The 24,192-nt window shown below is 40.9% G+C and overlaps 1 protein-coding gene across 1 annotated transcript; it reads left to right on the top strand.

Annotated features, from left to right (window-relative positions):
• The first annotated feature begins 1,209 nt into the window (after window positions 1-1,209).
• plcd3b (phospholipase C, delta 3b) lies at window positions 1,210-23,257 on the top strand. Its single transcript, XM_069517359.1, has 16 exons — window positions 1,210-1,554; window positions 6,560-6,615; window positions 6,716-6,827; window positions 10,382-10,610; window positions 10,847-10,976; window positions 11,507-11,732; window positions 11,963-12,164; window positions 13,486-13,630; window positions 14,413-14,565; window positions 15,362-15,499; window positions 15,925-16,078; window positions 16,215-16,331; window positions 16,430-16,608; window positions 17,141-17,276; window positions 18,716-18,865; window positions 18,960-23,257. The coding sequence occupies exons 1-16, from the start codon at window positions 1,464-1,466 to the stop codon at window positions 19,118-19,120; spliced, it is 2,379 nt and encodes a 792-aa protein (XP_069373460.1). The 5' UTR covers window positions 1,210-1,463; the 3' UTR covers window positions 19,121-23,257.
• The last annotated feature ends 935 nt before the right edge of the window (window positions 23,258-24,192 follow it).

The following is a 24,192-nucleotide window of genomic DNA, read 5'->3' as shown; positions in this document are numbered from 1 at the left end:
TGGAAATCAGAGCTCGGTGCACGGGGACGGATGACAGTGTCAGCCCTCAGACACACAGTCTCTCCTGCTGCTGTAATCCACTTTAAATCCGTCTATTGTTAAACCCACGGTTAAACGACTGATCCCGGAAGTGCTGGGAATTTCCATTTCAAATAAAAGGCGAAATAATTGTAATATTAAAATGCATCTGTGTCATTTTGCCGCCACCAATTGTGTGCATGTATTATAACCAAAAATATGTTTGTGCCTGGTGGTGAGGTTTCCAATTTAATCGAGCAAAAATGAGGGAAAACTTGACCCAACATACTCCAGTAGTAGTACATTTAGTGAACACTGACAAAAATAAATCCATTATTTCAGCAGTACAGAACTAAATCTGTAAAGATTTTATATTGTGGGAGATTTTCTTTTCTTTGTATTGTTCCACTGTGGGCATTACTCATCACATTCTCCTTTTAAGTTGCCAAATATTTCCCATAGGATAAATTACACTTGCTATACAGTTTAAACCTACTTGTGTTTTACTTTTACTTTCAGTTTTATGCTGCTTCACACTACCAATCAGAGGCAAATATTAAAGCTACTTGATACTTACATTTATCTGATAACTTAAAATGTCAGTAAAGAATAATAAAAGAGAACAACCAATAAATCATGAATTATTATTTTATAGGTAATAATGCATAATTGTTCTATAATATTAAGTTTAAAACCGATTAAAATTAGCTCCAGCTCCACCAGCTGTAACATTATCTGTCAATTAATATACATTATCTTGAAATGGGTCATAAAAATGTTTTACTTGTGTGGTTCTTAATATATGTTGATTCAAATATTTATATTTGAAGTTCTGCCCAGTTATCATGAAATTATATAATGATAAACAACAGTAGCTGAATATGTTAGGAAGGAATTTAAGGCAGGTAAGGATTTATTAGCCTGAACCTAAGAATCATGGTTTTATTACAGAAACGTTTGTGTCGAGCCTATTTGAGTTTACATGAATCCACCTTGCACTAGTATGTTTTTTTAAATGTATTAATTTATTTATCAAAAGTAAAATTCATAAAAAAGTGATTGATAAAATGAAAATGTGAACTATTTTTACCTATACTTAACAAGAAGAGATTTTCTATGAGCTTTACTCTGAAAATCTCTTCAGGAAGTGTGTGTGAGTTGTGGGTATTATATGTGTGCATGTGTGTGTGCGTGCGTGCGTGTGTGTGTGCATGTGTGAGACTGGGACAGGTCTCCTGGTTGAAACCAATCAGCAGTGGGAAGGTCCGGCCCGACTCCTGTTCTCCTCCTCCGGTATAAAAAGCATGCGGAGCACCGTGGAGCTCCACGGAGCAGAGCGCTGATCTCCTGCCCGAGAAACAGCTCGGGAACCGGGACAGGGAAGGCGGAGGACGCGGAGGACGCGGAGGAAGCGGAGCGAGCACCGAGCGCAGCTTCTAGACGTTATGTTGGGCCACCGAAAGAAAGCGGCCCCGGCGGCGAAGAACGGAGCCGGGACGTCCAGTTTAAAAGCCATCGATCCCCTGAGGAACCTCGGTGAGTGCTTGTGTTGCTCTTTATATACAGTCTATGGTTGCTGCTCAGCTACATTCTGAATGTATGCACTGATCAGTGATCAGTGATCAGAGGCTTCTCCATCTCAGCAATGATGACCTCCACCGCCCCCCCCTCGGAAATATATCAGAACAGAGTGGGAATGAATCCCCGAAGGTCAGACCAGCCATCACTAACTAGTCAGTTACTCACAGTCAGTCTATGGTCATAGTCTATTCTGTGGACTGACACTAAACATGCTCCTCTCCAGAAACACACTGCAAGTTAACACACATGTGTCTTTCTATATTTAATATTCTATAGCATCTAATAACAATAGTTATGGCTGAATTACATGTAACCACAACAACAATAATAATAATTATTATTATTACCATTATATAAACTTGGACTATGTTAAATAAAAAGGAAAGTATATAAATGTATACAATAATTGATCAGTTACATTACATGTAATTTAGCTGATGTTTTTATCCAAAGCGACTTACAATAAGTAAGTTAATAATCATTGCCATGCACTAAATATCATATAGAAAATGTACGAACATAGTGAAAAATTGCTCCATCTGAGTCCTGTTGCTGAGATCTTCAAATGAATGTGTCTGAAAAATTAAAAAATAAATCAAACCATCTTCATAAATGAAACTGAATGTCCTGTCAACTGATGTATTGTTATCTTTAATAAACCTAGTGTATTCAAATTGGAAAGACTACAGAGAGACTGCAAGGATCATTGATCAATGGAAGAATTCACTATGTGTGTGTGCTGGTGCGTGGATGTGTGTACTTGTGCCTATACAGAGTGATGACATTTTTCAATGGATTTAGTTTTGATGGTTAAGGAAGGGGCGAGGGAATGCATTATGCGTGTGTGTGTGAGTTTGGTGATGCTGCCTGAATGCATTGATCTACACCTTCGATCATACAGAGCAAACTACTTGGCAGAACAATCTGCAGACTCTCGAGCAGCAACGTTACATTTGACTGGCTCTGTAGCTCATGTGTGTCAGGTACGATGATTCAGGTGGAGGGTGTGTGTTGGACTCTGTGGTGATGTCCCAACCCTCTGGTCTGCTGCATGGGAACAAACCAACATTTAGCAGCTGGTCTCAGGAAAACTCTCCTCTACAACCAGAGGAGATATTTGTGGCAGCAGGTTTACAGTAAGAACACGGTTATAGTCAGCGAGGAACTTTAATGACAGACAGGAACTGTACAAATTGTGCAAGCCTGTGATTTCTTTGCTTTCCTCCTCATGACTGTTTCTTTGGGGGTCGGCCAGTGAAAGCAGGTCACTATGTTAGCACACAGTGCAGCTCCAACCTTATCCTTGCAGCTGCTTTTCTCTTATTCACTATGCTTTAGTATGTAATGGATCTTCATAATGTGTTTGTCATCTGATTGTTTTATAGATTTTATTATAATTTGATTCAAAAAAGTGCCAGCATACATTGAAAAATCTATAATCATAAAGAAAAAACATGTTTTTGATTTTCTTTTAGAAACAAAAATGTGTATATTTCACTTTCAAAAATGTTCAGAACCTTTGCTGTGGATCCAAACTGTGCTTACGTGCACCTTTTTTGCTTTAGATGAATCTAGAGCGTGACCGTAGTTCACCTGTGGCAAACTGAACTGACTTAGGAGCTGAAAGGAGCTTCCTGTGCGGACCTCTGATAAAACTGTGGTGAGGTTTAGAAGAGGACAAAGGTGTAAAACCACGTCAGAAGCTTCGAGGCATCAATAACTGTGTAATAGAAGACGTTTCAAAGCTGCAGGATTCTCCCTAGAGTTCCAGACAAACTGAGTAACTGGACAAGAAAAGCCTCGGTCAGTGAGGATCAAGGAGATTGAGAACCTGCTGGACGTATGACCATCTCAGCAGCTTCATGTTAGAGAGGACAGACAGAAGACATTGTGAGTTTAAGATGTGACACTGAGTTTGTCAATCAGCATTTAAAGGACTGAAACAACGAAGATTATCTGATACAGGAGAAATTAATTTTAAGAACTCCAGATACTATCTCTGGCGAACACCACATCCATAGATGGTGTTGAACGGTAGTTTTTTTCCGCAGCAGGAGCAGGGAGACTAGTCAGAACTGAGAGAAGAATGAAAGCGGCCAAACGCTGAACCTGCTCCAGAGTCAAGGACGTGAGATCATCCACTGGTTCACCTTTCAGCTTGAAAATGACCTGAAGCAAACAGCCAAGACAACCCAGTGTCTTCACGAAGAATCTCTGTATGATTGTCTTCAGGTTCAACCTGTTTATCCGTAGGACAAGTTTTGTCCCTGTCCCTGAGTGACCCAGCCAAGGTCCAGATTTAAACTCTGCATTTAAAGCATCTGTGGCGAGACCTGAAGATGCCAGATGCCTCTCATCTACAGGGGCTTCCACAAAGTGTTTCAAGGGTTAGTTCACAGAAAAATAAAAAATCACTCATTAGTAGGTAGGTGATGCAACACTGCATTTGTTTTCTACAAAGTGTATTATTATCGGCTGATGTCGACCTGTTTTCCTCCAACATTAGTTCATTATTTAGCTTTTTATGGTGTCTGCTCATTGTGGACTGCAATTCTGAGCCAACTTTAGCCATTTTGTGCACTGTTGACTACTGTAGAGTAGCAGAAGAGATGTATCCCAACTCTTATTCATGAAACTCAATCTTAAGAGAACCATAGACAATAGAGGAAGCTGGGGAAGGGCTCATTTTCAACATGTAAATTGAGTCATATATTTTAATTTCAAAGATGCACATGTGGGTGTTTCCTCTCCTGTCATGACAGAATCCACATGCACATAACTTTTAAAACCAAGTGTTTTCTCATTGTTTGTGTAAAAATGAGACATAACATGTTTATGAGTGAGCTTAAGAGTTGACATTCTCATTTTGTGGTGTTGAAGTGAAGTTTCACATAAAATGGTGTCAGTTTAAACTATTATCAGGTCAGTTGTGTAGATTATGACCTCTCCTCCCTCTCATACTGTATTAAGTTAACAGGGAGCTTTCCCACCACTTATCATTTCATCTTTATTTTGAATACACAGGTAAATGAGTATTAATAAATTAGATAAAAAAATAAAAGATCAGTCAAATACCATATTATAGCCAAAACCAAAACCAAATATGATATGATGTATTTTCTAGGTTAAGATAATGATTGAAATTTGTATTCATTCATTTATTTATTATTATTTACTCTTTTTTTGCAGAACATGGATAGTGGGTGGGGGATATGATTAGGGACAGGACAATGGCCGGAGGTATAAAGTCCAGCACTGTCATCCCTAAAATGCCGAGTCAACTAAGCTAATCTGACAAACGGCTGTAACAACTGGAAATCCATAGTGTTTCATCATAAACATCGTGTCTGTAACCTGTCACATCTCAGTTTCTCAGCTCATGTAAAGCATGCACCAATGTATTTTCTAAGTTGAGATAAGCATTAAAAAATTGAACCCACATCCTCCAATAATAATATAATAATAATAACTTTATTTGTATAGCACTTTTCTAACCAAGGTTACAAAAGTGCTCCACACAAAAGTCCATGGCAAAGTGAAGAATCGATTGTAATAAAAGTTCAGTCCAATTTAAGAGACAATTCATAACATAATAAACTCAAGACCTTAAGATTATAGAGAAACCAAACGGTTCCAAGTAATGTCACTGTTGTTAGTTTAGTTATTCAGCTACTAAACGGATACTGGCACACACCCACCTGGTTATTGTGTGTATTAGTGCAGCAGAAGGGCTGTTATTTGTGTGTTTGGCCCTTATCTCAAATGTCTTGATTGACTGAAATAGGAGCACATTGTATATGTACGGTGCAGCAGCTGTTGCAGGTTAAATGGAGCAGCTTGCATCATTAATCAAACCACACGGTTTCATCACAGTCCAGGTCAATCACTCTAATGAGGTCAGACTGTTTCTAAGCCACACTCAGACATTTTCTCTCATTTCCCCCCGAAAGCACAGAAAGCCACATACCCACCGAATTCTGTACTTCTGTACAGAGCGGGCAGTGTGTGTGTGTGTGTGTGTGTGTGTGTGTGTGTGTGTTTTCTTTCCAGTATCAAAACGCCTCTGTGAGTGTGGTGACCCAGCCCTTCCCAAACTACAGTGACACTTGTGTTTGATTCCCGCTGACTCAGCTGAGGACTCAGCAGTATGTGTGAAGGCCTACAGGCCACCTCACTGAACTTTAATCATATTGTTAGTTAATAAATTTCTCGTCTCTAATATAACAACTTCAATTTATAAAGCTCCTTTCAAAAGACCCAGAGACACTTTACATGTGTCCGTTTGGGCAGAAAGAGAAAGATTTGCAAATAAAAAACAACCAGGGCAGAAATAAACAGCACTGATAACTGAGTGGAGCCTTAACTTAGTGAGTTTGAGGAGTTTTTTGAAGCTGTCCAGAGATGCAGCATTGCAGATTGCATAAACATGACTTTTGACATTCCACACATTCTATAAGTCGCTGTATTTACTGGACGTGTCATGGGTTAAACTGCTGCTGACTCAGTTGCTATTAAACAGAAACAATCAATGTATAACATTAACATGTATTTTGTTTCTTTATTTGGCCACTAGGAGGCTGTGTGTGGGGGGGGGACTATAAACACATGGATGAAATTGTTTCACTGTGGACAAATTCCTTATAGTTGCAGTGTTTCAGTCTTCACTTGCTCTTTATCACAAGAAGCAGCTGCACAGGCCACCTACAGGGTCATGTAACAGATGAGTTTTTATGTTTAAAGCCACATTTTTTATTGAACTAGTTCCAGCAAAATAAGGCCACAACTTGTTTTTACATTTCTGCATTTGCATAAACCCACAAGGTACATAATGTTTAATTAGATGTTTACCCTTTTTCTCTCAGTTCATCCTGCTATTTCTCCCCTCACCTCTTTCAGTGCTACTGACCTGAGTTCACATAATAACTTCCTGTGTACTGTTTTTTGTCTGTTTCCTTTCAAGGAGTCAGCGAGGATGAAGATGTGAAGCGGATGTTGCAGGGCTCCAGTATGGTGAAGGTAAATAATTGAACTAATTCGTCTGTGGTAGTTATTGGTGGTAGCTGGTAAGAGGGATAAAAGAAATGATAGCTAATGGACTGATTGATCATGTGTGAAGGTTCGCTCACCTCGCTGGCAGAAGCGACGAACTCTAAAGCTGCTGGAAGATGGAGTCACTGTGTGGTGTCAGTCCCAAAAAACGTCCTCCCGTGCCAAGGAGCAACAATCCTGTAAGTGTTTATGTTCTTTCCCCAGAATGTAAATCAAGATCCAAATGTTGGAGCACAGGAATGTGTAATGGCACCCACTGCAGGAACACACACTACTGTAAGAACGTACAACACCCTCTGGTGATGGAGCAGACGTCTTCTATTTGAATCAGTCCAGCTGTCAACACAAGTCACTTGACAATCCAGCATTAATTGGAACCTGAACTGTGCTTTACACACTTTAACTGCTTCTGACAAGCATTTAACTCTTTCTCCGGAGTTTCTCTGGCAAAACCTCTGGAGGATGTCCGCATAAGCCGATGTGATAACACTTCAGGAGATTCTCTGCAGGACTCACCACGAGTGAGTGAGTGCGTTGATGGCGCTCCTAACATGCGACAGACGCAAAAATGAAAATAACAAAAAGAGAATGACCTCAGGATGAAGAAGACGCTGACGAAGATGTAAAGAGAACTTGTGGTGATAAGGGCAGATGCGTTGATGTGCTTGTAAACAAAAACATGTGATCTTGGCAGCAGAATAATATGTCAAATCAATCAATCAGTCAAATGTATTTATATAGCACGGTCACAACAAACAGTTGTCTCAGGGTGCTGCACAAAAGTCCAAGATCTTAAGAAACACAAAATCCAACTTGTTCCACACCGAGCAAGCATGAGCAACAGCGGGGAGGAAAAACTCCCAGGTGGAAGAAACCTTCGGCAGAACCAGGTTCGGTGTGGACGGCCTCTGCCAGGACCGGTTGGAGTGATGATGGAGAAAGAACAAGTAATATAGGGGAACAAAAGGAAATAAAGGTGGGGGGTGGGGGCACTCCTGCCTCCCTCATGGTCCAACATATGTAAGCTGTGCTAGCCCTCACCTGAAGGCTCTGGAGATCTGTTTTGCTGTGAACGCGTCACCGGAGAATCTTCCGCTATAAAGTAACTACAGTGATTGTGTATTGGGATCTGGGTTCTTCCGAGAACACAATATGCTCTTCACGCTGACACCTGCAGTGTAGACACTGTGTTAGAAGTACTGACACAGACTCAAGACCCAGGGTCACACAACAGCACCCTACGACAGGATTAAGCCTAGTTTATGCTTCTGCGTCACGTCGACGCCGTTAGACTACATTGGACCCAGAGTTTTTAGTTGCAAGGAACCAAGTGGGCACATGAAGACCTCTACCATACATGAAACACAGCAGAGTCAGTTCCATAAAACCATTGAAGTCCTCCTTTCAGGGGCTCCACCCAGAGGTTTAAGAGCCATGTCTGGATCATAATTGGTAACAAGCAGGCCTGTCCTTTTCCCTTCAGTTCCAGAAGAGCTCAGCACCGACTGGGTGTGTGTGAGGTGAAACATGAATTTACTTTGTCTATTTTTGTTAACTTTAAATGCTACTTACTGCTCTGCACAGACACCGGCTGCTCTCCGTCTCCTGCGCTATCTGAGGGTCACACACACAGCGCCGTGATTACAGAGCTCATCTATTTTCAGCCTCAGATGGCAGCTGATGCAGCTCTAGTTCAAACAGTGTGATTATAGGACGTTACATGGTGGTGGGAGTTGGTCCTGGAGCTTGTGGCTTGGCGCTGTATGGCTACCACATGGCTCGACCACAAGGTTAGCCTCCCTGCTGCAGGACAAGGCCTTTAATTGCCACAACATTAGATGTGCTTGTGATGTGGCACTCTGTGTGTGTGTGTGTGTGTGCACGCATGCACCGCGTCCTATGCTTTCGCGACATCTTGGATAACTATGTATCCTTTAAATCAGAGAATTTATATATTTGTATATGTTTATTTTATTGTTCCCACTACTCTTCGATGAATATCCTCCTGTATCCCCACTGGGTGGTCTGCTGCTATGGTTACTAATCTGGCTTGTGACCCTTACAATTAAATAAGGTCTCCAATCACAGGTTACGTCCTTAGTTTGGACTTGAGTTGGGAGCAGTAAGATTGTTTTATTTATGTTTTTTACAGATTTTTAAAATCCTGAAGAGGTGAAAGAATCTGTGTAAACATGTGTCCCTTTAATCCGATTAACCACATGATGCAATAATGGCAGTACAACAAAAACACGTTAACCTTGCTAATGCAGTAATCGGAATTAATACTTGCTGTATTTTTATCTTACAAAGTACACACAGCAGAAGGAGTGTGTTTGGATAGTACACAAAATTCCAAACTCCGATCCAGCACAGTAAACGCTAACACGGAAAATACAGTATATTTTAGAAATAGAGTGAAAAAACATGAGCAGGATACCGAAACCCAGAAAAACTGGAAAGTCTCTGGAATCAAAAAGCAGGATTATCTAAACAAGCATAAATGAATATGGTGAATGTGCTATTACATTTTCCTTCTGCTGCTCAGATGTGTGTGAGTATTCATGTCAGCACAAATTAAACACCAACTGAAATACACACTAGACGGCCTTATTGAATGTCAAAGAAAACGAGTTGTTGCTGTGAGCTGCTTTATTGCTACAATATAGACTCTGCATATACGCAGAGCAAAGAGGATACACAGTGTCATTAGAAATTATTCACGACACAATCCATCAAACCATCCTTTTTTTTATTTAAATGCATCAAATTTACAATTTTGCCCATTAATCTCCACTCAATTCTTCCATGGCAATTTTATTAATGACACACAATAAAATACAATCCAAACACCATATCATGAGTCTTATATTGTTTTTACTCCTGCTAGATTGATATTTCAGGGAATGTGAGATGAAAACCAAACAGACAGTGAGTTTGTGTTCCAAAATGAGATTAAACCTGTGAGTAAGTCACCTATTGTGTAATGACGCATTAGTTTGATAATGTTGGGGCTGTGTAATGGATTTGTAAGGTGTGTCCAACCTTTTCAAACATTATAATTAGAGACTCCTGTAAAAAATGAACCCATCAGTCAGGGGTAGGGATCTTAATGTGACCCATGGTTAGGTTTTCTTGTAAGGCGACCTCTAGTGGCCTTAGTATTTATGGTGGGAGCAAAGGGGGAAGTCAGGTGATTGAGATGATCCTCTAACCTTAAAGAAGTGCTTATCTGTACCCAAACGGTTTCATATGTTTTATGATGGTAGCCATTAATGTGTTTATTTTTTGTAACTTATTCTTGCCGTAAAAGAGACTTTATTTGAGCTCTAAAAGGGAAGTGTAGAGTCAAGCAGACCTCTCCTCAAAATAGAGGCTTAATGAAAGCTCACAAAATGTGAGTTTCTGAAAACTGACTGACTGAAAAGAGAACAATGCCCGTGTGGTTTCCTGTTCAGGATACCACAGCAGACAGACTTCCTCAATTTACTGATCCGTCTTCCCAGAGTAATGACCTCTTAATGAATTAGTTTTTATTCTTTTTTTAGAAAATATTTCAGTCCAAGCTCTTATATTTCCAATTTACTAAAAGAAGTCAAGGATCAATACGATATAATACCTCAGAAAGACTGTAAGTGATTACTGTTGTTCCATTACAAACAACATTCTTCACACACAATTACTAGGTGGATATTTAATTCAGCTGTACGTGTTCTTTCTTCTTCTCACTTCTCAGTCTCTGTCTTGGAGGTGGAGTGCGTTCGGGAGGGTTGCCAGTCAGAGATGTTGCGGCAGTTGGGTGGGTCAGTACCTGAGGGCCGGTGCTTGACGGTGGTCTTCAAAGGGCCCAGAAAGAGCCTGGATCTCCTCTGCCAGAGCCAGGAGGAGGCTCAACACTGGGCCCGCGGCATCCGAAAGCTGCAAGGGAGAGTGGAGAACATGAGCCAGAAGGAGAAACTTGACCAATATCCTCACTGATGTTCTTTTGGAATTAGCCTACACCGAAACTGGGAGAAAATATACAGTAGTTCTGAAAATACAAACACAAGGTTCTTCCATATTCATTTGGAAGAATGAAAATAGGTTATTTTGTGTTGGACGCCCCATGAGCCCTATACAACGATCCTTCAGCCCCAAGCTAGGACACTTTAACATTATTGTGTGTACCATTGTGTTGTTTCCTTAACTATTTGTGTGTCACCTGGATTCATGCTTACCTCAGTCGGGCTGACCAGAACCACGATGATAAGATGAGCTATGAAGAGGTCCAGACTCTGCTGCAGATGATCAATATTGATCTGAGCGATCAATATGCCCGCAGCCTATTTCAGGTGGACAGACACACACAAACATATTTAAACCTGATAACCTTATATAGGGTTTAAACTAATATTTAAACTTCTGTCATCAGGTTTGGGTCAGATTGTTTCGATCTGAAGTTACAGAATACATATTATTAGTAATATAATATATTATGCAATCTAAACAGAAATATTTGTGGGTTAGTTCAAAATCATACATTGAAAATACTGCGCTTTATACTTAGAATGGACACACCCACAAAACTTTGAGTCCCACAAATATTCTTTTCTCTCTTGAAATCTCTCAAAAAATGTTCAATACAAATTTAAAAAACATTTTTTTCAAATGTAATGTGTTCTGATTAGAGTTACTTCTTTGTATTCTGATAACTTAATCATGTTTACATCTAAACTATTAGCTCCAGACTCAACCTATTCATTTCACCTGATAAATGACAGACCACCACTATATGGCTTTGCGTGTAGCAAACTGAAGCCGGTTTGAAAATTGATGTTGAAGAGTTGTCAACTGTGTCTAACTGTGTTTTTTTTACCGGTAGAAATGTGACCGGTCAGCTGACGGCCGTCTGGACCACGGGGAGATTGAAGTTTTCTGCAGGGAGTTGTTACGGAGACCGGAGCTGGACACCGTGTTTATCCGCTACTCTGCAAATGGCTGTGTACTTTCCACTGTGGACCTGAGGGACTTCCTGAAGGACCAGGGGGAGGATGCTTCTCTCATCCATGCCCAAAGCCTCATACTCACATATGAACTTAATGAGTGGGGTACGATGCTAAGTAACAACACACTGCCAAGTACCAAAGCTTATATGTTGTGTTTAGCAAAACATCTTTAGTAAAAAAATCCATGGAAGACAGACAAACTCAACAACTGGCTGTTATGCAATGAACAGAATTATTAAGCCTCTGAAAACCTGATTGCTAAGTAATTAGGTGCATTGTACACAATTCAACTGCTTGTGTTCAACTTTTGTTTGTGCGTTTGCTCGGTACAGCCCAGAAGAACCAGTTCATGACCCCCAATGGCTTCACCATGTACATGCTGTCTAAGGAGAACTGTGCCTTTAACCCTGAACATGCGAGGGTTTACCAAGACATGAAACACCCACTGGCACACTACTTCATCTCCTCCTCCCACAACACATACCTCACCAAGGACCAGCTGACTGGGGACAGCAGCACGGAGCCATACATACGGTAAGAATTAGCAAGGCACAACAGGCATGCATGCAGCTCTGCTATTTGTAGATGGTGTGGTTTTTCTGGGCTCATGCACCCATGACCAGTGTGCAGAGTTTGAGGAGGAGTGTGAAGTGCAGAGAATCCAGGGCCTCACGACAGGGATCAGACGAATGGAGCTAGGCGTAGGCGAGCCCCCTCAGGAGGCAGGGCAGGTGTGTCACAGCCCCTCGGGAGAACGCCTTCGAGGCATGAGAGTGGACTCTTCAGGGCTGGAGGTAAAAGGATGGATGGCCAATGCAGGTTTAGACGGCGGCCAGATGACCAGGAGCTGACAGTGAAGATGACAGGATGTTGGCTGAGACCCCCAATGCAGAGATAGATTAGACACTGACTGAGACCCCTGACACAGACATCTGCAAATCAGTGAATGATCACAGGGACAACCAACTCAGGACCTGACTGAGGATCTGCCTGGGGATTTATTGTTTCGCTGGGCAGCTTGGAAACCTGAGGCTGATGCTTGGGCTGATTTCTGGGAAGCTGGGGCTAAGGTTTGGGCTGGGTGAACAACTGAGTCTCTGTTGAACTGGGCAGTTAAATCTCCATTCTTCTCATGCAGCCTCCTTGGAACCCAAGCTCCCCTAGACTTCCAGCTTCCAGGTCTGAGTTTGACAGGATCTTAGCAACATGGTAGCAGGTCTGAGGACTCAATACTAGCTCACTAGGAATCTGATTGGAGACTAGTAGAGGCTGTGGACATGGAAGATGGTGAAAGATATCCAGTGAAACAGGCTGGGGGGCTAACAGGCCAGGGTGCAGGTTAAAGGCTTGTTGACTCGAGTGCTGGGTTTTGTGTGACCATTTCAAGAATATAATTGAGAAAACAAGACAGAAAAGGAACTAAAACAACCAACAGGAAATAATAAAAGGCCACTTAGAGGGGCAGATCATGACACATGGTACAGTTGTGTCTCAGTTCTGCTTTAAACTAAAACGACGAGACAATGTGTTTTTACCAACTCAGAAACTGCACTTTTTTGTCAAGCTCATACTAAAAGAATATTGTCTCTGACTGGTAATATTGCATCAGAGAACACTAATAATAGATTTGAAAAAATAGAAGCTTTCGACATCACATAGAAGAGGCCGAGTCCCAAGGGTGAGACCGAATAGGTTAAAGAGATCTTTGGTTCCTAAATTGTTGCTGGACAAGGAACTACATGCTATACTGCAATATGTTTGTAGTGTTTCGTGTTGTGGTTTGGTATATATGTTGAATATTATGCACATCCCTCCTTTCTAGTAGTAATTCCTCATGATGCTGTTTTTGTCTCAGAGCTCTGAATCACGGTTGTCGCTGTGTGGAGCTGGACTGCTGGGATGGAGATAAAGGAGAGCCGGTCATCTACCACGGACACACACTCACCTCCAAAATACCGTTTGTGGAAGTCATTGCGGTTATCAATGAGTATGCTTTTAAAGTGAGCACACTATTTAAATCTGAATCATTTCATTTGTCATACAAATAAATTCAGGTATAAATTGACAGTATTTTGACTTGATCACATATTTACAGTTTAGACACGTTAGCTCTGTGAACTTTGATTAATTTGTGTGGACAAAGATGATATACTTATAAATTGAGCGGGTTGTCAAAAAATAGGAAGGTTGGTTTGATTCCCGGCAAGACGCTAACCTGATGGGGTAATGACACTGTGCTGTCAGTGTGTAATTGGGCTGTATGAGTGAAAACCAAGTGCTAATGTAGAGGCGCTGTGTGAATGGGTGAATGTGACTTAAGGGTACAGTGTGTAGAATTTAGTGATATCTAGTGTTGAAGTTGCATGTTGCAGCTGAACACCCCTCACCTCACCCTCTCCTTCCAAACATGAAAAAGCACCTGTGGTAGCTTCAGTTGTCATAAAAACTCAAAAGGTGTTTAGTTTGTTCAGTCTGGACTAATGTAAAAAACATGGCGGCCTCCATAGAGAGGGTCCCCTCCATGTAAATATAAAGTATTTAAATATAAAGGGCCTTTTCTGGGGTAAAGAAAACTACAATTCATACAATTTAGATGAAACAAACTAGTGAAAACATCAGGAGGATTATTCTACATTAAATTCCTGCCAATAGATCCCTTTCACCCAAATCTTACACACTGGACCTTTAAGACTTTGAAAAGCTTTATATAAATGTAGTGCATTTATTAGTTTCAGTGAGATTGCTTCAGAAGAATGTCCCTGACTTCACCCTCTTCTCCCAGGCATCTCCTTACCCTCTGATCCTGTCCCTGGAGAACCACTGCTCTGTGGAGCAGCAGACAGTCATGGCTCAACAACTGCGATCCATCCTGGGAGACAAGCTCCTCACCAAGCCCATCGGAGGTCTGGACCCTCACAGCCTGCCCTCTCCGGAGGTAGGGACACTTTTCCAGCTCAGAAAGTTCAGTTCCCAAAATACTTAATATGTCTATTGAGAGTGATGGTGTCAGTGAGCTGGAGGCATTAGGTTTTCTGTCCGTCTATCCCATTCTTGTGAACATAATATATCAAGAATGCCTTGAGGGAGATAGATAGATTTGGCAGAATTGTTTAAAGAATTAATTGATTTGATTTTGGTGGTGAAATTCACCGAAATTGTCTTTGAATATTTTTGTAGTTGCCTGAATATTTAACAAAAAAAAAAAAATGGATTAATGATTTGTCAACCCAGAGGAGTGGAATCTGAACACGGTTAAAAATAGACAATAACCCACTTAATCAGATTCCTCAGCCAGGATTTCACTCTGACGCACTTATAATATCAATACTGTGTCACACTGTGTGGCAGGACATTTAATTCTCTGTCATATACGTCAGACATTTTGTCCGTCTTAAAAGCACCTGTTACTTTGTTAGGATTACATGTAAAGCAGAGAACAGACTGTTTGTTTTACAATGGAAACCTGGGGCCATCTGCTCCTCCGTGTTATGGTGACTGAGGTGAGCAGATCCAAATAAAAAAAATAAAAATGAAAATCTAGGATCTAGTGAATTTAAATGTGGTTTCATAATGAGACTGTTGGGCCATTCTAGTTGGAATAGGAGTACAGAAGTAGCCGGAGTAAGTGTCAGTCATGAATTAGTACGTAAGTTGGTCTTTCAGGATAATCATTATTAAGCAAACTGCTGTGTGTAGTAAATGTGTGTGTGTTGCTGGTTGTGTCTGTGCAGGATCTCAAAGGGAAAATCCTTGTGAAAGGAAAGAAGGAGCATGTGGAGGGCTCATCGAGCACTTCAGACCTCAGCTCCTCAGATGAGGAGACCAGCAGGACCGAAGGCAAACACCCCTCCAAAAAAGGGGACCCTAAGGTGGGCGTACGTCTTTTTTGAGGGTGGGTGGGTGGTGGGATAGCGTACGGACAGACCAAAGAGGTTATGTTTCATTGTTGTTTGTCTGTTTGTGTGTTGGCAGGATTACACAAAAACGTCTGAACCAATTTTGTTAAAACTTTGGTGTAAGGACAGGGTAAAGAGCAAGCAATTGAACATTTCTTTAACATAGTTTTTCACACATTTGTGTGAATTACTAAAGAAATAATTCAGAGATCTTGATTTAAAAAAAGTCAGGCATACTTAGAGAATTTATATTTGAGTGTGTGGCTTTTCAATTTGGCGGCTTTAAGTGGATTGTTGGTCCTTGGCGTTTGTATGCATTCTACCGAGTGGCATTCTAGTTAAGAAAAGAAAGTGATGGATTTCTCTCTTGCTCTCTCTCTCTCTCTGTGTCATCCTAGCCAAGTGTGTCTAAGCTGAGTCCCGAGCTGTCAGAGCTGGTTGTATACACCCACAGTGTTTCCTTTAAAAGCTTTGAACACGCTGCCAGAAGCCCAGCGACTGAACTGTCCTCCTTCTCTGAGAGTGAGGCTCTCAGACACATTAAGGACTCAGGTATGATGTGTGTGCGTCCGTCATGACATTAACCTTTAGCCTACCTGTGTGGATACGGCGATGAAAACAAAAGTGTCTTTCGCCTCTGGAGTAATGGACTGATGGGACGGTCCTTGTCTTTGTCCTTCACATCCAGGGATGTATTTTGTACGTCACAACAGTCACCAGCTCAGCAGGATCTACCCCTCAGGTCAGCGCCTCCAGTCGTCCAACTACAACCCTCAGGAGATGTGGAATGGAGGCTGTCAGATTGGTGAGGGGTTATTTTATTGTTATGCAATGATCATAAGAAGGAAACAGACTCAGAAAAAAATCTAACTTCCATAACCCCTAACACCCACTGTGCTGCAGTCGCTCTGAACTTCCAGACCCCTGGTGAGCAGATGGACCTAAACCAAGGGAGGTTCCTGCAAAACGGTCAGTGTGGGTACATCCTGAAACCTCCCTTCATGTGCCAGCCCGGCACCACCTTCAACCCAGAGAATGTTGGTGGAGGTCCTGGCCACAGACCTGTACTGTTCACTGTCCGGGTAAGACAGTGTTCTAACTGAGGAGCGAGTAGCAGAACAGAGGTGTTTTCCCCACTTTCAGTTTGCATTCATGATTTTCACCTGATCTAGGATTTTTCTTAATCTTGGCTCACAAACGGGCCACAATTTAATAACAATGCACAATTCCTGAGTCCGTAAGTCATTCTTAGTTACTGTTAGCTCTCTAGCTTTGAGCAAAGCCTCATGTCATTGAATATATTATGAAAATTGTTTCTCGTTCAAGCACAAAGTGCACAGAAAAGAAAAAATCGGAACAAATTCTCATATTTATTGTTAGTATAGTATTGTTGGCGGCTAGTTATCTGAAAAAAAGACCAGTGACAGTACAGGGCCACTTCAGATTTCAGCTAGGGCCAGTGCCCCCCCTGGATCCACCACAATGACACACCACAACCACAACAACACACATATACTCAAAGAATATCGTTGTGTCAGAGCACTGTGTGAATATTAGACAGGCTGTCATTCTGCCATGATAGTGAAATGAAGAGTTTCTTTATTGTAATTACAGATTATTTCAGCTCAGCAGCTTCCCAAGCCAGAGTGGGACAAGCCCAGCTCCATTGTGGACCCTCATGTGTGGGTGGAGATTCATGGTGCTACCATCGACAACAATAAGAAGAAGACTCATCATGTTGACAATAATGGTAAATACCAAGTGACAAAAGACCTCTCGGCAATTAAACGGCATCGGTAGCAGCAGCAGTACGTGGATTTTACATAGATTAAGAAAGTAAATCAGTTAATATTGTAGGAAAGAAGTGGATTGTGGATAAAAAAATATTTTAACTTAATTTACTATGTTAGTTCTAAGTGACAGCAAAAATGATGAAATGACAACTGAACTTTGAAGTACATTAGGGATGATAAAAGGACTCCCAAGGGATATTTGTACCACAGGGTGTATTTCTGCATTTGTCAGCAGTGGGGGGTAATTTGGAGAAATTACAGAGTTTGGGCAGATGTGGTTTAGGAGACAGAGACGGTTGTCCACTAACCAGAACATCTGCATTTCGAAGTGTCCTCGGGCAGGATAATGGACCCCAAATTGTGCAATACATAAATGTCAATGTACAGAAGTGCTGTATGAATGAGTGTGTGTGAATGGTTGAATGTGACCTGTACTGTTAATTTACATTAATATTGTCCATTTACCATTCAATCAAATAACAATAATATGAATAAAGATTTCTAAATATTGAATCAGCTGTAATGCCTGAACATGACAAAAAAAAGCTAAAAATAGTGAAGTAATGCTTAAATATCTGGACAAGCTTCAGCAATATGCTAATTGACTTGTTGCTGCTGCCTTTCAGAAACAGAATATTTAATTATGCACTATTATAACTAAGATCTAAACTCGTTCATTCTGGAGAGCAATTAGAAGGAATTAGATTTGACATTTTGGCCACCTTTGAAATTGGGTGAGGGTAGGCCTGCCTTGGCTCACCAGTGGCTGCACATTATGGTCTGTGAATTAACCTGGCACATCATATGTAATAATATAATGAATCTCACACTGCCCAAAGTCTCATCCGTTTAGAGAGGCATTTGTAGCATTGGCTCGAGAGTTCGAGCGGTGGTGTGATCCCTGGCTCCCTCTATCCGCATTCGAAAATGTCCTTGGGCAAAACACTGAGAGAGCAAATTTACTCATTCCTTGATTTCCTTGTTATTCAACTTGGTATCTTTGAATAGATGTTTCTAAATATACATGCTGCTGTAAATATCCTCTGCAGTACCAACAACTCCAAGTCCTTCAGCCCTTGCTAAATACTGATGTGGTCATTTGGTTGTAGTAAGTAATTCAATTATTAATCCGAGTTTCAAATGAATAGTTATGAACTTTTGAGAGAGAGTTAGTGAATTGGCTTATCTTTTTGCTTCCTTTAAAGGGTGGTGCCCCAAAGTAACTTTAAAATCAATCAAAGTTGTTATTTAAGATTAGTATTTTTACATTATTATTCATTATTTTCATTGTGAATGTATGGATCCACAAGTGTCGTGGTAATCCATCCAGGAGTTTTTGCATAATTCTGATAGCGAACAAAGAAAGGCAGATGAAAGTGTTGTTTCTGTGTTTCAGGCTTTAACCCGCGGTGGGACTGTACATTTAACTTCACCATCCATGCCCCTGACTTGGCCCTGGTTCGCTTCATGGTGGAAGACCACGACTACACCTCCAGCAATGACTTCCTGGGGCAATACACCCTGCCTTTCACCAGTCTCCGCACAGGTGTGGTTAAAGACCGCAGGGTTATATGACGATATAATATGGCGTCTGTAACAAAGACGTCTCTCTTGTCGCCTTCTCTCTCTGACCTCCGCAGGCTATCGCCACGTCCGACTGCTCAAGGTGGACGGCTCCACCCTTTCACCCGCATCGCTCTTCGTCCACGTCACGGTCGGCCCCTGTGAGAGCAGTCCCCACAAATCGTCTGCAAAATCACCGGCCAGGTCACCGACCAAGTCATCCGCCCAGGGACCCTAATCCCCTGCCTCCGTCCAGGCAACGCCACTAAGGGAGGAGATGAAATCTTCCTGGTTCCAGGCGATAAAAGATCTCATCAAACTGGTTATAAAGTATGTAGCATGTGATGTTTTATGAAACAAGAGGAGCATGTTGGTGACAAGTGTGTGACCAGTATTTTAAATTTGTTCTTACTGTTCCATGAAAACACTGATCATGGTGCTGAGTGTTCTGATCAGCTCCCTGATCTTACTAAAGGAAGACTAAGACCCAAAAAGATGAAGCTTCGAAACAATCAGGGAGGGAGGTAACATCAATCTATCACTCACTGTGATGTGATGGATAGTTGCTCTGTAATCCCTCCACGATCAGGGTTCGATTCTTGAAGCAGGACTGAAGAACTTAATGTCCACCCATCAATCCAGCCTGCATGAGTCATGAGTCAAGAGAATCTATATGAGACCAACACCAAAGTGTGGGGCCAAGTTTTGTCTTGACAGTTTCTCAAATCCTTTTTATTTATTTTCTATTTATCTTATTTCAGAGTCAGTTTTTATTTGAGCAGCCTGCTGGTATGTGATGGGAAGTGTACTCAGAAAGTATAGACTTTATTTATGGTGTGTGAAGCAGCCGTCCTATATGAAGTGTGACATGTTCAAGTCCCTCACATGTGATTCACTCCTTTAAAGAGCATTTGGTCACTGTCATCATTTGCTTTTCTGTTTTCTGAAATCAATCCAACTTCATTTCATGCAGCCACTGACCGTTAGTGCTGCAGTGAGAAAGTACAGGGCAGGGTTCTCTCCGAACATTAACATCGGTCATACTTAGGTTGATGTTATTCTGACTCTGGATGGAATTTAAATCACAGGGATGGATCTCTCTCTGATTTCTTGCATCCGCCTGCTCTGCTGTCTTTACCTGAGGATCTGCACGTACAGGTGCACATCTTCAGTTGTGTAGCTTAGCTTCAGCAGGTTTTTCAATCACAAGACCCCTTAGGCAGGACCACCACAGGTTGATCAGACCTGGGTGTATGTCCTGATGTTGGGGTCCAGTTTCCCCCTGATCCAGAGCACTTGGCTCCATCATATTTCTCACATGGACCATTCCTAGATCTTTGAGCAACCTGACGGTGGATATTGAACTAAAAACCCCTGCAGCCAACCTCCAATGTTGTTTTCCAGGCATGTCGTTCTGCCTCAGATGCCACTGCCACATACCGAAGCCTCTTCCTCTCATTCAAATGTTCTAATAAGAACTTTGCAGGCTGAAGTGGTTCCATGTGAACAGCAGCTGAACATGGAAGTGACAAGATCCCACAGTGTTCAGAAGGTCATGAATCTCCATGCTCATGTGTTTAGAAAAGGAAAATGTCCTTTTGACTTAGTGACATTCAAGTTTGAATGCACCTCTCAGTATGAATCGTAAATCTAATCTATCGGGGCAATGTCCCCAATACTTCTGTGCATATCAAAAGCCATATGCAAAATTAAAAATTTTAAAATAGGTTCTTAACAATCTTTTTTTAAAAAAAAAAAACAGTAGCTTTTGTTGCTGCTTGTCCGAGACATGCATAGAAATGATCCCATCCATAACTTTTATAATGTAGCCTGGTGTATTATGTTTTATAGTTTTTATATGATAGAATTAGCTCAGTTATGCCACTAGATACAGCTGCTGCCTTATTGTTAGCTTTTTAGATGAGACCTATGCATACATGTTAAAATGAGTTTTCTTTGTTGTGTACTGCTTCGCCATTGTTCACTCAGTGTTCAGATATGCTGTGTCTCCAGAGTCAACCTGACTGATGATCCTTTTTATAACAGTATATTATTAGGGACTTTTTTGTAAAGCACACACTGTGAAACAAAGTGTGAGACCAGAGTTCAATTGGCTGCAGTGACAACCAAGGTTATCATAGTTTTGACATTTTCATTAGTTTTTATTTGTATTTGGTTTTTCAGTTTGCTTTTTTATTTCAGTTTAGTTTTAGTTAGTTCAACAAGTGATTTTGTAGTTTTAGTTTAGTTTTTATTTTGAGGAATCGACTAGTTTCAGTTTAGTTTTAGTCTTAGTTTTAGTTTTTCCAGGTATTAAGAGAAAGCCTTGACTTGTAGAAGATGAAAAAGGATGAAACAATGTGTGACACCAAATATGGTTTATCAAGTCCTTTAATTTCATTCTTTAACCATCACCTGCAGGACAGGCAGTAATCAAGGGAGAAAACAAAACAACAAGGAAAACGAAGCTGAATTTATCTGCAATTCAGTTTAGTTTTATTTAGTTTTGCATTGTTCATTGTAGTTTTTATTTAGTTTTCGTTTTTTTTTTTCGTTTTCTGTTATTGTCATTGTTATTTTTATTTCAGTTAACAAAATTATTTTTTCATCGCTAGTAATAGTTTTAGTCTTAGTTTTCGTTAACTATAATAACCCTGGTGACAACGTGCCAGTGTGAGAAAACTGCAGGAGATCCTCCACAAGGTTCACCGTGACTTGAGTGTGTGTGCTGATGTTTCAACATGCGACAGATGCAATCATCTTCCTGATGCACCGCCCCTCGTCTGAAGGCGCGACAGATTTCTGTGCCGTTGTGAACGCGTCTGAGCGGAGAATCTCCTGCTGCTTTGTTCATGTGCGAAAGCCAAACTCTGGAGAAAGTCCGGAGCCAATTGTGTGAACATCCTCCGGAGGTCATGTCTGAAAACAGCTTTGGAAACACGCTCGCTGCTGCTCGTTGCTTTAACTTTGGGCTGTTTCAAACTGCAGCCTTTCTATATTGTCAGTGTTTGAGCAGATTATTCACATTTCTTAGTTAGAAATCACTCTGTGAAGGTATCCACTGTAGATTATTGTGCTAAAGAAAAAAGTTTTATACAATGTTTTTATTGAAAATTTTTTTTTTTTTGTAGGATTTGTTAAGAACATTCATATTGTTTATGGAACAAGAAGTACTATGAAGAATGTCACGGTGTCTTTACTTCATAAAGAATCCTTTGACTTGAAGCAGGTTTTCAATCAGCGTTGGGTGCATGAAGATGAAGAGTGGTATCCACTCCTGTCCTGAGAAATCTGATCACAAGTGTGAAACATCTGTTCACACCTGGCGTCGGAATCAGGAGGGTTTCAAGCTATTCTCGGGGCCCCAGGCGAGAGTGAGCTGGGGGGCCCTTCATCGAACCCAATCCCTCTTTCCAAAGAAACACATGATACCAAAGCACCAATCAAAACAATGCTTTTATAATCAAAATCATACTGTGCATACTCAACAATAGTAAAACAAGGAAAGTTACGTTCCTGTGTTTTGGGGGTGTATGCATGTTTTTAAAGTGTAGTCTACTCGTGCTAGTTTTTACAGGATTACTAACCCTAGATTTAAGTGCTAACCCCACCAACATCCCATAATTAAAAATTGAAATGACGAAGCTAGAGGCTAGCGGCAAGAGGCTTGAGTTTCCGGCCATGGTGTAATAGCAGATATTACAAAATCAGCTGTTCTCAGAGGCCTCTTGTTAAGAATGCATCTCCTGTGACCACTTGTGATCAGATCTCACTCCCCCGCTCTACATGCAAACAAACATGTGCGTCCTCTCTGTCTACGAAGTGAATGAAGTTGTTGGTTTTAGCCAGTCTGACTGAGGCACATGGGTGTCGGTGTGTTTGTACGTGAGAGAGAGAGCAGGGCCAGGAGGGGCTGAGTGAATCAATGTGCTTAGTGACAGACCTCACAAATAAATCCCTAGTTTAATCAGGAAGTTTAATTTAATTGGGTTGAAATTAGAATTAGAGCTGCTGCCGGTGTGTAACAAACCAAATCTGTTGACAACATTGCACTTACATGTATGAGGTAATGAAAGTGAAAGATTTATACATATGTTAAAAAAGACTATATAAGTTAATATTTTGTTCTTGTCTTCTTGTAACTGTTTGTTTTTTTGCTGCACCAGCTGTTTGCTAATAACTCTGATATAATTTATGTGATCAGGTAATAGATGTACACACAGTGATAGGATAGAAATGTGGAAATGTTAACCCTAACATGAACAGACTGAAGAACCTCATGATATCAGATGAACGCCAGTTTTTAACCAAACAGTCGACTGATGCGTTTATTACTGACATGTATTTTACAGTGAACAATAAAAGTGGAATACCAGCATTGCGTTTTGTTTCATTACAAAAGATAAAGATTTTACATTTGTATGTAACTCTCAAGGGAGATGTCACTGCTCCCACCATCACTGCCCCATACTATTCAGTTCAATTCATTTTATTTGTATAGCGCAAAATCATAATATACATTATCTCAAGGCACTTTACATAGAAGGTCAGGACCTTAAAATCTTATTAATATAGAGAAACCCAACAGTTTCCACAATGAGCAGCACTTTGGAGGCTGTGGAGGAAAAACACCAGACTCAGTGTGGGCGGTCATCTGCCTCGACCGGTTGGGGGGAGCAAGGGGGGGAGAGGAGAGAGAGAGATAGGGAGGAGGGGGAGAGAGAGAGGCGAGAGAGACCAGGAATACTTGAGCACCATCAGGTATCAGATCTGACTAGTTGAAATGTAAACAATAACAGTGTAAAGAAGTTATTGAGTATTATTGATAACAGGCACAATTCATATAATAAAAAATTACTGATAAGCGTTGACAGTCGTCTCCATCCTGTTGCAGATATTGAGGACATGATCTTGGCTGTGTTTAAGTGCTACAGGCCTACAGGGGGCAGTCTGTGGGGTTCACTTATTCTTGCGGTATGCCCAATATTTTTTTACTACAGCTCCTCTTATTCCAGTGCATACACCATGTGTCTGCTCACTGTAAGATCAGGTTTATCTAATCAGTGAGGGTCTCTTTCAATCTGTTTTTTTTAGTTATTGGTCCATCTACACATTCTACAGAATGTCTTTGAATTTGCACAACATTGCCCTAGTTAAATTAGGAAGTAAAGTGAAATTCATGAGTAAAACTGTTGGGTGTAATTGTTTGGAAGCAAAAAAAAAAAAAATTAAACTTAAAGATCAAAATTTTATTCAACTGCATGAGATGGGATGGTGACCTGTCCAGGATTTGGCCCACCTCCATCACCA

This window comes from Paralichthys olivaceus, chromosome 21, assembly GCF_024713975.1.
Source record: "Paralichthys olivaceus isolate ysfri-2021 chromosome 21, ASM2471397v2, whole genome shotgun sequence".
Classification (NCBI taxonomy): Eukaryota; Metazoa; Chordata; class Actinopteri; order Pleuronectiformes; family Paralichthyidae; genus Paralichthys; species Paralichthys olivaceus.
Note: the sequence above shows the minus strand (reverse complement) of the source record. Positions and strands in the feature narration are given on the sequence as shown.